The sequence below is a fragment of the Ptiloglossa arizonensis genome, chromosome 5, assembly GCF_051014685.1.
Source record: "Ptiloglossa arizonensis isolate GNS036 chromosome 5, iyPtiAriz1_principal, whole genome shotgun sequence".
Classification (NCBI taxonomy): domain Eukaryota; kingdom Metazoa; phylum Arthropoda; class Insecta; order Hymenoptera; family Colletidae; genus Ptiloglossa; species Ptiloglossa arizonensis.
Genome location: NC_135052.1, coordinates 6159524 through 6175852, shown reverse-complemented (window position 1 = coordinate 6175852; position 16329 = coordinate 6159524). Strand labels below are relative to the sequence as shown.

Here is a 16329-nt window from a genome sequence, read left to right as displayed (position 1 = left end):
CAGCGATACGGCCACCGCGAGCGTTTCCACCCGGTTTTTCATCGGTTTCTCGGTGTTTAGCGTGCCCCCGTCGCAGCACCGGTACTCGACGGGTGTCTAACCATACCAAAAACCGATAACATTACATTTCGCACACGTTCCCGTAACAACGCACGAGACTCTTTCCGCTCCCGTAACAACGCATGACACTCCATACGACTGACCCCTGATAACCGAAATTCCTTTTGCATACGTTCCCGTAACAACTCACGAGACTCTCTCCGTTCCCATAACGACGCGCTCCTTACGTAACGCAGGACACTCGGGACAAGAACAGATACAAAAACCCGACACATAGGAGACAGATCAGTCTTGACCCGTGATTAGATCCGCACGAATCTGTGACCAAAGGTACCGCAATTAAAGTGTTATACAGAAGAAAATAATAAAGAGATCGACATTTTTTTATCAAATCCTTAATTATTACGTGACAGGTGCGTACCAAAAATAAGCGAGCAATTTCTTCGATATCTGTCCACGGAACGGGACTGTTTTCATCTATAGGTGAAACGGTGATTAAACGACGATTAAGAATACTTTTCGGTGCAATTTTTCTCTTCCACGGACCGGTAAACCGAAACACAACGATCGAAACCTTTGGTTACTGATGGTATAAATCTACAAGTGTGAAAATATATATTATTAATTATAAGTATTATTTGTGAACGTACTTCGTTTCGATTCGGATGGCGATCGGTGTAATTCGATCGTGTTGAACTATGCGATACGTTTACCCTTATTCGAGTAAATAGATGGACTGAAGCTTGCAAAAGATGTACTGGATCGTTCGGAAAGTCATTTAGTTTTCCAAAATGGAGGTAAACTTTATTAAACATAATTTAATAAAATGTTTATACGTTCTAAAGAAATCGTGTTTCATTTTCATCAAAAGAAACGAAATGACTTTCCGAACAACCCATAGAATTTTCGATCGTGCCGTAGGGGTTTGAAAATTCTACACGTATTGAAGTAAACGACACTCGCGGAGGAAAAAGAATGAAAGGAAGAGATCATATTTGTCTCTTCACTGGACGGATCTTCACTGTCTCACTGTTCCAAAATGATTACGATGCGTGTTCTTGATCAACCGGTGCGATCGTCAGATTCCAATTTTGAAAAATGTTTATGTTCGATTGTAAATCGTGTAACCATGCGCGTATACAGCTCGTTCAGATTCTATACTGCAACAAATAATTGAAATTTATTAATACGAATATAAATTGATATCCATGGAAATGACAAGCAATGTGAATACATATCTATAAGAGTTCTGACAGATAGAAATATTATCTTGATAAATGCACCTAAGCGTAACAGTAGATTTTCGAAGAAAAAGCATTTATAAGTATGAAAGAATCGAAGTATAAAAAAAAAAAGCCACCTTTAAAAGATCAGCATAACGGTTAAAACGTATTGAGAAAATATTTACAATGAAAGTAAATTTAAAGAAATGAAAACATTTTAATATTCTTGATATTTGAAATCTTACATAGGTTCGTCAAAGTTACATAAAAGCTGCTCGTTTTCTAGCAAGTGTGTTATTCTGCAATCAAAACGATTATTTCTCATCCAAAGATTCTACCTTTCCGAGATCTTCTAACCCGTCCAGAAACTGAAATAAAATATAAAACAATATAAAAACTGAAAAATCAATAATTTCCTTTAATGTACCAACTTACCTAAGCGTACTGCTCGTTTTCTTTCCTTGGTTGCACTCTTTTTCCGAAGAACCGAACATTCGTTCATCTAACATAAAATATTGATGATTTGTTACGAATTTTCTTAAATATTCACCGTTAGATGACTACCGATAACATTCATTTTACCGTACAGAAACTCTCCCTTTAAAACGACAATATTTACACTGGTAAACAAGCAATTGAATCATTCTATATTTCTTCAGCGCGAACGACTCGTCGACTTGCGCGGCCGACGATTCCAGGCAACAGCGATAAGATATATGTATGTACAGGCAAGATCGAATTTCATCCTCTAATGAACATTCAAATCTGTATATTTGTCATTGTATCGTCGTATCGTCAATGGATCGATAGAATTTTCCCCCATGGAAATAAATCGAATATAATTAATAATAGCCCGAATATGACTGTATTTGAACTCATTTTCACCGGGAGAACCTCATCGACTTATTGACGGTACGAAGATACAATGAAAAGCATTCAAATTTTCATATTACATTAGAGTTCGACACCTCGATACGCGTAGCGGTATCGCTTTGAAATTTCAGCCACCGAGCACATGTAATGCGACACTCGTTCGCTGATGCGCTTTCTTGTTCAATCTCAACTGGTAGTCTCGCTTTAGTCACCTGAAAGCGGGAATTACTGCAATCAAATTGGACCAAAGTGCATTCAAAAATGAAATTCGATCAAACTGCTAATCGTATTTAAGACAGAACATGCTAGACAGAGCGAATCACTGGCGAATCGCTCATATTTTCTGTAAATGTTACAAAAGACCCCATAAATCTGTTTGTTTATCGTGATCTAAAAGTTTAGATTTTTTAAAAGATCAAGATTTCCTCTTAATTTGTTATTTAAACTAATCGTTTTTGTTTTAAGAATTGTTTTCACTTTCTTATCCTCTGAAGGAGTTTTATTTTTTTTTTTTTTTTATATATACTGCAATTCTTTCACACTTGTAAATACTTTTTCTTCGAAAATCTACTATTACGTTTAGGTGCATTTATCAAGATAATATTTCTATCCCTCAGAACTCTTATAGATAAGTATTCACATTGCCTGTCATTTCCATGGATGTTATGAAAATTGTAATATCAAATGTTTCATTAAATTTTTCATTATTCAATGTTCCTTTTAACGTAGTTAAAAGTTAGTCCGAATGTCCAAACAAATTTGTTCGTCGAATGAACCGATTAATTTGATATAGTATATTTTTTGTAATTTAGAATTCTGTCTTTATTTTTTCCCATTTATTGGATAATTTTTCTAATCCACCAATTTCTTTCCTTCAAACGAACTGGAAATATTGTGTACAGCATTTTTCCACTTTTACCGAAATGTTTATATTTTTCCTTTGTCTTCGTTTCTGACAGTAACATCGAGTATGCATTATTTTCCGTAAAACTATTACAGTTAATCGCAATTGTGATAAAATAATTATTATACATAAAACACGACCAACGATCAACTATTAACTGTATCTACTTTTTTACTCGAGCTCACAATTTCTTACTACATTACTTTCACTCTTTCTCACTCGATCTAACAATTTCTTACTTGCTCTAACTGTTTCTCACTCGATTTTATAACTTCCAACCAGCAGTAACTGTTTCTCAACTGATCTTACAGGGTAAACCATCCTTAAAAACTGTTTCTACAAATTGGAAAATTCAAAGATATATAAAACCATTATACGCAATCACGTGGCACCTGAACGAATAAATTAAGAAAAAAAAGAAAAACGTCAAGGTACGAACGTAATAAACAAAATTTTTTTATTTTAATTGTTTCTTTAGATTTTCCAAGAGGTAGGAAGAACTATGAGGATATTTTCTAATATTTGAATAAATAATTACGTACTTGTTTCTTTTAGACAATTATTGTACATAATGTGTATTATTTGTTACGATCATTTAATGTTTTAAATTCAAATTATACGTATATATCTACGTTCCCTCTGAAGATGAAAGTGACCTTTTCAAACATTCTTATTTTTGCTATTCATATTCCTCGTTTAAACAGCTTTATCGATTCTATGTTGTTATTTTATTTTATGTTCATCTTGGAATACTGAAGAGATGTAAAAATTCGATCGAAAACGTTTTGTGAAATATATTCAAGGATTTTCGAGCTCGTAAATAATAAATAAAATACGTCTTTTTCCTCAAGAACTTTTTCTAGAACAAACGATGTGTCTGATAAATAAAAACGTACAGTCAGAAATTTATTAAACACAAACAAATGGTTTCATAAACATATTTCACGATGTAGTAGCAGACATCCAATACATTACTATTCTTACCAACGATCTTATCTCTACGTTTTTTATGCACTCTTTATATTTTTCGACGCGGAGTTGACCCTCCTGTTTGTTTCCGAAACTGTACGAGTTTTCGTTGTATTTTCTCTGAAGATATGACATTTTATTTCAGATAATGAAAGTTAAGATCCAAAGTAAAGTATCAACTGCTCAATGGTAACCTGCATCAAAAAACAAGAAGCCTAATCTTACATGTCATAAGTTAAAGTCAAGTTTGTAACACCACCTACCAACGCCAAGCAAACTAAAATGTGTAAATGTGTGAATGAATGCATTGTGTGTATACAGTCTGTCATGAAAATATTTGAACACCAATTCAATTTTGTTCTTATATTCTATATTTTGAATAAATATAAAATGAAAAAAAAATGTATTATGCTGTGACAATACAGTCTCTAATTAATAGAAATGCAAAAACTTTTTATTTATTGTATATCACAATTTTATATTATTTTCATTGCATCTATTTTTTGAATTCCTCATTGCTCCAAACAATGGAACTCCCATCGATAAATTCTGCAAAATATTAAAATTATTTTGTATTAAAGCAGCCTGTGTATAAATATAATTTAACGAGTGATTCTCCGATACAAGTACCTGACAAATGCTGAAAATAAGTGCTACTTACCTACTCAGAGAACTTGTTACTTAATAGAGGTCTCTGAAGAGCTTATCACATATTCTCAAATTCTTCAGTGTCCGAATTAAATTTTTTGAATTTCTTACTTCAAACTACATTTTTTAATCTGACATTTACCATACATCATACATTCTGAAAAAAAAAAAAAATAATATTTAACTGTATAAATTAAAAAATAATTCATAACCTTACTGTTATACAAATAATTCTATTGATATTATAAATACATAATATTATTTCTGACTTATGTCACAGAAAAATATCATAATATTATAATCTTATCTAATTATTCACTTATAATAACTAACACATTCTCGCTATTCATTTAATTAATAAATTAATTATAGATTTTTATCCAATAAACTATACCATCATTTACATATGCTACTTTATAGTTTAAAATAGTGTGATTTCAAGATGGCGACTCTTGATATCTAGATATAAATTTTATCTACTAGCGCTCCTTACCAACATTGGGTAAACTAAAGTATGACCATGCAAAACATAGTGAATACATACGTAAACATGAAAAATGTTTAAAAACTGCAATTTTCAACTAATATGATAAAATGGAACCGGTCTAGTAAGATCATCTTTACAGTTCACGTCACATCTCTCCTAATTTTAGCTCATTTTGTTCGACAATTTAATTGCTTGACAGAGCTAAACGAAGTGATCACATCTATCATTCGTAGCAATCTCCTCGTAGTGACATCTAGTAATAGGCTATGAATTTAGAAGAATTTTTCAAGATATACGAATAATACATAGAATATTATTACGTAAAATGCGATCCTAAATTACGAATCAACGAAAGAATTATAAATGTTTCGAGTGTTATTCAATCATTTTTGCCTTATAATACAAAAAATATATTTCAGAATAAGGGGCAGAAAATAAATAAAACTTGGAAAATTTTGTTAAACTGTTAAGGTAATGGAGAGAAATAACACAAAAATGATTGTCATGGAGAAATGTAAATTGGATGACCTTTGTTGACCACTCCCGAGTAATTTTATATTGTACGTCTTTTTTTACTTGACTATTTTACGTTAATGTATTTAACTTGTTATCGATTTTATTTTTTCATTATTATGAATGTTTGTTTACTCCTTAACTAGATGTTACATCGAACGAAGTAAATTTGATATGTTTTTTTAGTCGGTTGTTATACTTTATTTCATACTATTTTTTGATTTTTTATGATACGTTCCTATGCATATTAACATTGAAAAAGGAAATATTTATAATATAATATTTCGTAATATACAATCATTTAATAATTACATTTTCGTATTATTTCTTATTTTCTGTATTTTATAAATTATTATTAGAATTAAATTCATTCTATATATTAAACTTCATAAACCATTTATAGAATATAAAACAATTAATATTAATAAATTAGCATGACTTAAATAATTACATAACACAGTTAATTTATAAAAATAAAATGTTTTGTTTAATCAATTGATACTTTTGTTCTTATATTAGTTCACCAATTTCTATCATTGTATTAGCTAGATTTATTAATATCCAAAGAAAAGAATCTGTAAATATATTATGCTGAATTGTAGTTTAAGTCTATTTTTATATTTATATTATTACTTTCTTTATATAACATTTTAATTAACTAGACGAACAACATGCTGCACGACATTAAACAGATCAGTCAAATGTTGCTGTAACGCTTCTCAATATTTCCTTATTGATGCATACTTGTGTCTGTAAGTCCAAATTTAGTTTAGTGTTTTCTGCCAATAATGATTCCTTAATACTCTTTTCCCGTTCAAAATCTTCTTCATAAACTTTTAACTGCTCCTGCATCAACTTAGCTTCCATTTGCTGTAAAAATAATAAAACGATATAATGTAAATAATAAACGTTATATATATATATTTTTTTTAATTTATAGAGTTAAATATTACTTATTTTTTTTGCAGAATGTATGATGTATGGTAAATGTCAGATTAAAAAATGTAGTTTGAAGTAATATATGTATATATATATTAAAATTGTATAACTTAAACTAACTGCAGCAACCAAAGTAACGAAGATAGAATTTCTTATATGCGTTAGACCCGTGCATTTGCAACAATATGATGTTCTTTTGTCAAAATATACTGAACAACATGTAGTGTTACTTCTTTTTCCTTATGGTAATATGGCAAACACACATATTTGATGCTTATAGGAAATCCTACTTCAATAACACTTGCAATATCTCTGACATCACCACCACTGATGGACCTACCAATCTGTTTCACATGTTTATATATTAATACCTAATTCAGATCTACACAAGCTAAGCTTAGTTAACTGCTGACAAGTAGTCAATATGGTTAATACCTGCTCTTTTTCATTTCTTTCTCTTTCTAAACTCTCTTATAATTGATGACAATGGTAGGAGACTAAACGGTTTGCTACTGTCAATCGCGGGTCATTTAATATATAAATAAATATAGCAAATACAGTAGTATCCGGACATGTCCATGGGGTATATCTGAAGAAGTATATTTCCAGGAATTGGTTGATATTCATTTGACACTGGCTCGCTTACTTGCTCAACCAAGTGTCCTGCGTAAGAGTTAAAAAGTAGATAGTGTCAATAAGATAGCAGAGAATGCAAGAAAGAAAAACATAGTAAGTACGAATTACCGAGGTCAGTCTTCAGCCAGCAGTTCCAGGAATTGATAAGGATAGGACGCGGTTACATGTACAAGCAGACAAATTCGTGGCCATATATCCGGACACTACTATATTCGTATAAATAAGTAATACATGTTATATGTAGTACTTTATACATGTATATGTAAGTATGAAAGTATATTTTATTAAATTACGAATTTATAATTATGTACGTGACAAAGCACTGTATAAAATAACTTTGGAATTCGTTCAAATTTTCTTGAACAATACTGACTAATGATCAAAATTCTAAATGCGTTCAATTAAAAACAAGAAGTATGTTAAATTTTTTTTAGTAACTACAATAACTCTATAGGTAAAATTTAATAATTGAAACACATTCATGCAATGAGTACTTTCATTAATACATAACGAATCAAAGTGACACTTAGCAATAAGGTCATGTAATTTATGATCAACGTACAATGACCTATCTTCAACATATTTAGCCGCAGTTGTATGAGGTAAAGCAATGGGTTTGAAATTGAAAGCAATTGTATTGTGTTCGAAAATGTGCCATTTGTATTGCACATCATTTAATAAATGGACAGTTACTAAAACATTTTTATACCTTAAATAAATTTAAGAATATTAATTTAGTAATTATTTGCTTGACAAGCTTCGTTATTATATTTGTCATACTTTTCTCTGTGATACCTATTATAATAATGTGAAATGTTATCACGTTTCATTTCTGTCAGTATTTTGAAAAATACAAAACATTGTATGTTTATATCATTTGGTAAAAATAAATATTTATACTTCCAATTATCTTGAAAATATTTAAAATTATTTTTAAAAGCTACACAATCTTTTTGTATTATTTTCAAATGGTAAATTACTAATATTCCTAAGTGAACATATTATTTCTGTGTATAACAAAGTACTACAAAATATATATTACATTAATGTACAACATGATTGCAGGCAGTTATCTTCAAAAAACTGAATGTACAAATACTTTCTTGACTCACTGTATATATTAAACACTGTCATATGTATCAAGAAATTTCATATAGTAATTAGTACTTACGTTTCTTTCCACTATTTTTTGTTCCTCTTTCAACTGAAAGTCTTTATTTTGTATATTTTCATGTACAATAGTAAGTTCGTCAATTAACTGATCAAATTGTACTTTCAATTTTGCCTTTGATGCTTCTAATTTTTCACTTAATTGACTCTGGTGGTCAGATGACGGTTTTTCTTTCTTCAAATTTGTTTTCTGAATGTTAAATAACTTTTTTTCTTCTTCTGAGCTTTCTCTCTCTTTAACAAGTAACGTACTATTTTCTTCTAATAATTGTTTAGCTCCAGTGTTTTCTTCTTTCGATTCTATAGCCCCCTGTATAGATTCGGAGGTCACATTATTTTTCACTATACTTTCTGACAACATTGTCTCTAGTTCATATGGAATTGAAATACACTCCAACATAGCTTCTTGGAATTCATTTTGTAATACAAATGCATTTTCTTTGCCTTCCATAAATTTCTGTTGCTCTTCAATTAATTTTTTATAACTAGCTCTTAGATTTTGATGACTATGAAAATTTCTACTTGTAGATAGACACCTACAGTCATGATCTTTGATTTTTGAATCAGATTTGTTTAATGTATTTTCATATGCTTCCTTAAATTCTTTCAAATATTTTTCTATAAGGATACAATGATTGACTTGTTTATCAAAACAAATATTTAATTTGAATAACTTTTCTATATATTGTTGTACCTTCTGATTCGCAGAACTTTTAATACAAAACTGTGCAGGAAGAGTAGCCTAGAAATTTACACAATTAAATACTCCATTACAAATTACATTTTTATATACTTATTCAAATGCTTACATGTTGCAAATTAAGTTTAAGTAGAACAACTGATTCCTTCAAGGTACTAATTTCTTTATCTTTTATAATACATTTTTCACATTCTGTACAATTATTTGTATTTTTAAACTGTTGATAAATATCACAATCAGGGCAGTGATTCAAATAATTTGAGTCATTCGATTTTGATGTTGTAGCCTGTTCTAACTGAGAGTTCATTATATTCGATGTAGTAAGTAAATTCTCAGTATCAGATAAAATTCTGCATTCGATACAAGTATTTAACTCATCTGCTAACAAAGGTACTAGTTTCTGAAATTCCTGAGATTCCTGAAGTTCAGTTCTAGGAATGGATATTTCTTTTATATTATTATTTAGTTGGTTCATATTTATAATCTGTAATGAATTAATAACATTAAGAAAGGGGAAGAATAAAATATAATGTGATGTAATATACTACCTGGTATTCCATTTCTGTATTAATGGTTCCAGTGGAAAGTTTCATTTTCAATTCTGTATTTTCCTTTTTAAGATAATTTATTAATTCTGTTGTTTCTGTAAACTTTTTCTTATGATTCTGATGTACTTTCATGATCTCTTCTTGCCAGTTGGCTAAAGTGTTAAATTGTCGCTTTATAGCAACATTATTCTGTTTTAATGTTTCTTTTAGCTTTTCATTTTCTTGCAATAATTCATTTAATTTGGGTTGTACCTCTGTAAATTCCCAAGATGCTATCGTAGAATTAAAATCCTATATAGAAAAATAAATTTTGAAGCAATAATATTATATGAAATATTAAACATGAATTGTGAATCAAATAATAAATACATACAAGGGACATACTCTTCTGTTGAATATCAATATAAGATGCAAGCGATGAAGCTTGAATGGTATCCAATGAGTTTTGACCTAGCACAACAAAAGACACCGTATCACTTTCATCAATGACACTGAAATTTGATGGTGCAGCATTCAAACATGGACATGTATCGTCGTCTAATATAAATCTTGCCTTTCTGTTATTTATAGTAAAGCCAAGACTCTGTAAGTGAGCTTCCGGTTTTAAGGATAGATGTGAAAGAACATTTAATGATTCCCTCAAATCTTCTTCTTGTAGGGAAGATATTTTTTCTCGATTCAACTCCATGCTTGGAATTTGGTGCTTCTTAATCTTAATTTGATCACTACATTTGATCACTCTGCAAAATAAAAATGATCTGTAATTATTATTAACAATTATATTATTGGTATTTAACACTATTGACAATATATATAATTACTAATTACTAATTACTATCATTAAATACAGTAACAAGTGTAAGTCATGTAATAGAATCATTTATTAACACTTTTAAGATTAATGCAAAATTAAAAGAGCTATATAAATTTATACGGTTTTTAATCTATCATTTGTTACAAAACAATAAGAATTAGTAAAAAAATTACGTTATGACTCAGTATATTGCGTCTTACGTTTGTCAATTTTATTAACAAAGTTGGAATATATTTATGTCATAAAAAAAAAACAACTGATATACGTTGATGTGTTTACCATGTTCGATTTCAATGGAATTTGGACTTACCAAAATCATTATTATCCAATAAAAACATAAAATATCAAATGTTTCCTTACCAAATGTGAAAATTAGAGAGCCATCTGAAAAGTACGAACTTGTTTTCAACCGTGATTGGTGAAAAGTCATAAGTTACGAATGTAGTGACTCCCTCTAGCACTACTTGAGCGACCTCTACCTTTTTCTCGAAAGCGCCAATGTAACGTAATTTGGTTTAGTTCAAACATTCACGAATTTCAACAACAATATATTACTGTATCATTTTTGCTTTCTAGTTTGTATTATTTTATTTTATTTTTATATTACTGTCGACCAAGTATTCTTAGAAATATTTTTGTATATAATTTCTTTTTCTCTAACAGCATAATTATTATAGGTTTTGACGATTCCTGGTGATTCATCTCAAGGTATGATAAATAGATGATAAATCCATGATAAATGAAAACACAACGTTTATACAATTGACCAATTACTCCTATAAACTTTTATCGCCTATCGTGAGACATATCATATTATAATTTACATTCAAACTTTTATTCAACAAATAATGAATAAGAAATTGTTTATCTTTTATTCGTTATTCGAATTTTATGTCTAAATAAAAATTCTATCCATTTCTGTTTAGGACTCTACTGCAGACTGCACGCATATCCATGGGTGCATTTTCCCCACGATACGTTCCCTTTTCATGCGTCGTTATTGAGAAACAACAAAGACAGTTACTTCTTTTAAATGAGCTACACCGTATATATTTATATATAATATTACACAAATATTTAAGCAGATACGGAATTAGATTCAGAATCCAGGAATGGAGTACTAATTAGGTATTAAGTAGTATGAGACTTTTTCACGAATCATGTTGAAACCTAATATTCTATATATATACATTCCTTTTTTTTCTATTCCTATATATTCTCAATGATTATCTAATCTATGGATAATCGCGTGCAATCTCGATTGTCGGTAATCAAATTTCCATCTATCTCTCTTTGTTCGACATTCATTATTTTCATGATCAAGATGATTGAACTAAAGAAATAAAAGGGATCAAAGTTCTATCGAGCTCCTTATTCAGTTCTGTCGAGCAATTATTTCATCAAAGAAAATGAAGAAAAATTAAAGAACTGTGCAACCGACCTTATCTTTTTATTTCTTTTCAGCGGGTTCGATCGAAGAGAATCTTGAGCAACCATGAGCAACGCAAGTGTGGACATAACTTAAAACGTTTGACAACAGCGGTTCCTCCTGGAGAGGCGACTTCTATAAGCAGGTGCGTGTTGCTGCACTGTTGCCGAAACATCTTTCCTTCGAATCAGGCCTACCAGTGAACAACTGATCGTTCGAAACAATTATACGACCGGTAACTTGCTTGAACAACAGGCAGTGGTGACCAGAGTGAGAAACGAGCGAATCTGTACAAAACAGAAGCTACTTATTCGATAATTGACACACTCCTTTGCAAGCTCGAACGCACTGCTATATTCGAAGAAAACCGTAGTCGATAGCGACGCGGTAAGAGGAGAGAAAGTAGTTCGTGACATTACCCGCAGCTGAGGAAGCGATCTCGTGCGATCAAAATATTTGGCGCTCACTTTAGTCGATGCTCACCCCATGTAAGAATAATAAGACGCGTAAAAGGATAAAATCGAATTAGAAAGTCAAATGGGCACAAAAGTTGTTTCGAAATCTGCCGATTGAGTTCATTCTAATTGAAAAATCTTATCATAAATTTCGATCGTACCACAATCTAACCGACCTTGGCTTCGATGTATTACCGTATGCGCACACGCGCATACAACACAAATCTGTCGAGTCGACAATTAAAACTCGAGACTCTCTAAATAACTCTCTGTTGTAAGAAATTGGAAACACTCTGCCGTGTTTGTTGCAAGATTCTTTACGGATCACCCACGCCCCCATTTAGAGACCGTTGCGACGTCGCCATGGTCGAACACTTCCACATGGGGTTGGTGCAGGTACACACACATACTCTACTCTCTGCATACCCTCCTGTTTATGAACAGACGTGTGGAGGACAGTGAAAGTGCCTTTGACACAACGAGACGGTATAATAGACAGGGAGAAAAAGGAAAACATTAGAGAACGATGCGGTAAGAACTGAATTTCGATTTTCCAAATAGGTACGACATTATGATCGACGGAATGTCGTCATTTCCGAGAGATTGATTATTCGCGTATCTCGTGGGGTATGGACAACTATCGGCGCCAACTATTGGAGATATCGGGAAATACACCTGTCCTATACCTCCGATCTGGAATGCCAATCAAACCGTCTGCTAAAAAAACTGTCAATCTGCTCGAAAATCCGGGACTACCGTACCAGGCGGCTAGGAGAATACTCAAGGTGCATCCCCGAGCGAAATCCTTCCGTTTCCCTCGGGATCCACTGTATTCGTGGAATACCCCCGACAAGGAAGGTAATACTGAAATGCGCGCCTGTTTCACAGGATAACAAGCTTGACGGAGGTTCTTCGTGAACGAACCCCTTTGTTGATTCGTCGAGCAATCGATTTTCAAGTTTCATCGAACACAAGACTACCCGCACAGAGTACAAATTCCATTTCCACGCTGATAGTTCGTAATTAAATGATCTTTAATTATCAATACATTTCGATCGAAGCAAGTTTCGGTATTACTTATCTTCGACTAGAAACAGTTACAGCGGTAGTTTGAAATTAGATCGTTCGGAAAGTCATTTCGTTTTTTTTTTTTTTTTTCTATTTTGCGTCTACATAAATACGATAGACGAACGTGTTCCAAATGTCATTTTACCTTGTATACCTGAAAACTTATTATTTATTATATATTTATAATAATTGATATTATATATTAATTATTTACTTTATTGGGTTGTTCGGAAAGTCGTTTCGTTTTTTTTTTTTTTGGTGAAAATGAAACACGATTTTTTTAGAGCGTATGAACATTTTATTAAATTATACATTCTCCATTTTGGAAAACGAAACGACTTTCCCAACGACCGAATGGTATCTCGAAACTTCGAATCGAAAGAAACGAACTATTGATTTTTATAGTTCTTTCGCGCCACGGAAGAAACATTCTCGTCGTACCGTTACGAAATTTTACAGTAATATCGTGAAAACGTTAAGTGTACGTTTAGCACGCGTTATATTTTAAATAATTTGCAACCGTTTGAAAACTGATACAACTGGTCGACGAAAAATGGATACACGAAGTGGAACGGTGTTAACTTCCACGATCGTGTAACGTTTTTAAAATAATTTTCAAAAACGATCGAGTTCGGTGTTTCGTTAATTAATTATTTATCGTCCTCAAAAATTAGTTCCACGGGGAGGAAATTAGAAACACTACGGTTTTTCGAAATAAAGGGACGCTTAATTATACCAACGTGTTCGTTTCAGCGATGTAGCTTCCGCTGAATTTCACCCTCAAAAACCGGACGCAATTTAAACAAATCGTCTATACTTATTATCCACTATTATCTCGACTCATTACCACGGTGAATCAATATCTTTGAATATTTGTCACGCGACGAACAACGATCTGCGGATTTTGTAAATGTGTTGGCACGTGTTTTAAAGAGATGGAGTACGGGATGCTCGAGGATGTCTTTGAAGGAAGAAAAGGAATAGGCGGCAACATATCAGGAGTCCAGAGTCGCTGAAGGTATCCGAGGAGAAGCGAGTGGCAGAGCGCAGGCTTCGCTAGACCACAAAGGTTTTGATGGTGATGGTGGTACGATGCTGGTGGGTAAAGAGTGGAGAGTGAATGCCAGATTGTGCGGGAGTGCTTCACGGTATATATCACAGAAGGAAAAACCGCGATACAATCATTAATGGAAAGACCACACGTGTATTTCTTTTTAATGCACCGTTGCGGAGAGGATCGAAGGATCGGAGCCTGAGGAATTCTGGCAACCAATAAGAAGCCAGAACGCTGAATACGTTCCTTCCCTCCTGGATTTGATATTACAAATGGAAAATCTAGAGAGTATAATTTAGATCGCTTCGAAAGAATGAAAGTTGTCGTCCGAAAGTCATTCTTTCATTAGTATATTTTTCGATTAGATAATCGTACTTTCGTTCTATGCGTTATTGCAGCTGACATCGAGACAAACAAAATTGTCTGTCATGAGTAACCTTGAGTTTAGAAATTTGGTATCGAATAATGGAATTATCTTGTCCAGTTCGTATGTTAGAATTTTGGTTATCACCGTTGCAAGTTTTACTGGATTGTTTTTTCTTAAATTTTACCAACATTCACCGAATGAAAATCGTTTCAAGTTTACCTTCCTTTGAGCAACACGTGATAAATATACAGTATCGTGTTTCATTACGAATGAAACCCGAAATTTCGAAAGAATTAATATCAACCTTAAAGTTTTCATTGTTTAATTATAAATTCGTAATTTCAAGGTTGGTTTAAAGTTACAGTATTGTACACGATTGAACACGTGCCGATGTTATTTATAATATATGTACAAGGAATGGAAATACTTAAGTAACTTCACCAAGAAAGTTAATGACTGTAATATTTTTCAAAAATTTCCCTTAATTACCGTGTTGACGACGAAACAGTTTTTAAGCGCAAATCGCATTAGATAATTAAACATTCGAGACAATTCGAACGTACCGAAATAACAGTATTCTTTATTTGCTTATTTTTTTCATTGTCAATGCATACAACTATTTTGTTGAAACGATCACATGATATAGAATATTTGTGCACACGAGCATCGGTGAGAAGAAAGGTACTCGTTCGAGTGTATTATAATCAATTATCAGCTTATCCGCACGATTCGATGAAACGTGTGCACATACGCATCTACGCACCTGCAATGTACAATGTAACCGTCAATAATTTGTTGTTGGTAAGAACGTTGGATGAAAAGATTATGATCGAGTTGAACAAGAATACTATGCTGAAAAAATAATTTTTATTTTTCTAGTCGATGTATTTTTGGTCGAGGTAAATTAGTATCGTACAATGAGTGAAACTTGTCTTGATTCCAGTTTCTTTACAGTAAACGTATCTTTTCGGTGGAACGTACTGCTGACAGATTTATAAACTATTACGACGAAGAGATTTGAATTGACTTTTGAAACACTTTCGGATCTGAGAAACGTTTTCAAACTCCTCCAAAGGATGACAAATGTTTCATTTAATTATCGATTGGTAGGATTATATTACTTATGACTATTTAGGAAATTCCTTCTCAGAATGCTTCTTATTCTCACATGGCCGAGGTATTTCATAGTGTGTGCAGCTGCGTGACGTAGGTGCGCAGAATCAGTGTGCCGTAGACCGCGAGACAGAGCGGATCGAACATTCCGATACGTTACATCCGTATTCCGTATAACGAGTCGTATAAATCGCTATGAAATAAGAACAATACTATTTCAATAGCTCTATGATATTTGAAGTTTAAAATACATTAGAAATTCAAGAAATGCATTACTGTTTATCGTTACTTGTTATTAGCTTTCTTTAAAAGAAACATTTAGTATTGTAGAAGATGATTCTGTGGTTGTAAATAAGAAA

The 16329-nt window shown here is 32.1% G+C and overlaps 3 protein-coding genes and 1 long non-coding RNA gene across 7 annotated transcripts; 1 reads left to right on the top strand and 3 right to left on the bottom strand.

Annotated features, from left to right (window-relative positions):
- Nucleotides 1-47: 47 nt before the first annotated feature.
- On the bottom strand, nucleotides 48-1204 carry LOC143147572 (uncharacterized). The gene is made up of 2 exons (XM_076312925.1): nucleotides 482-1204; nucleotides 48-378 (listed from the first exon to the last, which is right to left on the bottom strand). Exon 1 carries the CDS (start codon nucleotides 873-875, stop codon nucleotides 567-569), a length of 309 nt encoding a protein of 102 aa, XP_076169040.1. The 5' UTR covers nucleotides 876-1204; the 3' UTR covers nucleotides 48-378; nucleotides 482-566.
- A 979-nt stretch (nucleotides 1205-2183) lies between these two features.
- On the bottom strand, nucleotides 2184-4827 carry LOC143147246 (uncharacterized). Its single transcript, XR_012992216.1, has 4 exons — nucleotides 4691-4827; nucleotides 4293-4578; nucleotides 4045-4223; nucleotides 2184-2368 (listed from the first exon to the last, which is right to left on the bottom strand). It is a non-coding gene; the product is annotated as an uncharacterized LOC143147246 (long non-coding RNA).
- A 1256-nt stretch (nucleotides 4828-6083) lies between these two features.
- Nucleotides 6084-10930, bottom strand: LOC143146698 (uncharacterized). Of its 4 annotated transcripts, XM_076311223.1 has the most exons (7): nucleotides 10845-10930; nucleotides 10224-10410; nucleotides 10055-10120; nucleotides 9671-9961; nucleotides 9232-9606; nucleotides 8424-9164; nucleotides 6084-6547 (listed from the first exon to the last, which is right to left on the bottom strand). In XM_076311223.1, the coding sequence occupies exons 2-7, from the start codon at nucleotides 10356-10358 to the stop codon at nucleotides 6371-6373; spliced, it is 1785 nt and encodes a 594-aa protein (XP_076167338.1). In that variant the 5' UTR covers nucleotides 10359-10410; nucleotides 10845-10930; the 3' UTR covers nucleotides 6084-6370. The 4 variants fall into 4 exon arrangements, with proteins under 4 accessions (XP_076167338.1, XP_076167339.1, XP_076167337.1 ...); XM_076311224.1 differs by lacking the exon at nucleotides 10845-10930 and having other exon boundaries at nucleotides 6087-6547; nucleotides 10044-10120; nucleotides 10224-10281; XM_076311222.1 differs by lacking the exon at nucleotides 10845-10930 and adding an exon at nucleotides 10795-10818 and having other exon boundaries at nucleotides 6088-6547; nucleotides 10044-10410.
- A 2067-nt stretch (nucleotides 10931-12997) lies between these two features.
- On the top strand, nucleotides 12998-14690 carry LOC143147422 (uncharacterized). The gene is made up of 2 exons (XM_076312668.1): nucleotides 12998-13226; nucleotides 14370-14690. Exons 1-2 carry the CDS (start codon nucleotides 12998-13000, stop codon nucleotides 14450-14452), a joined length of 312 nt encoding a protein of 103 aa, XP_076168783.1. The 3' UTR covers nucleotides 14453-14690.
- The last annotated feature ends 1639 nt before the right edge of the window (nucleotides 14691-16329 follow it).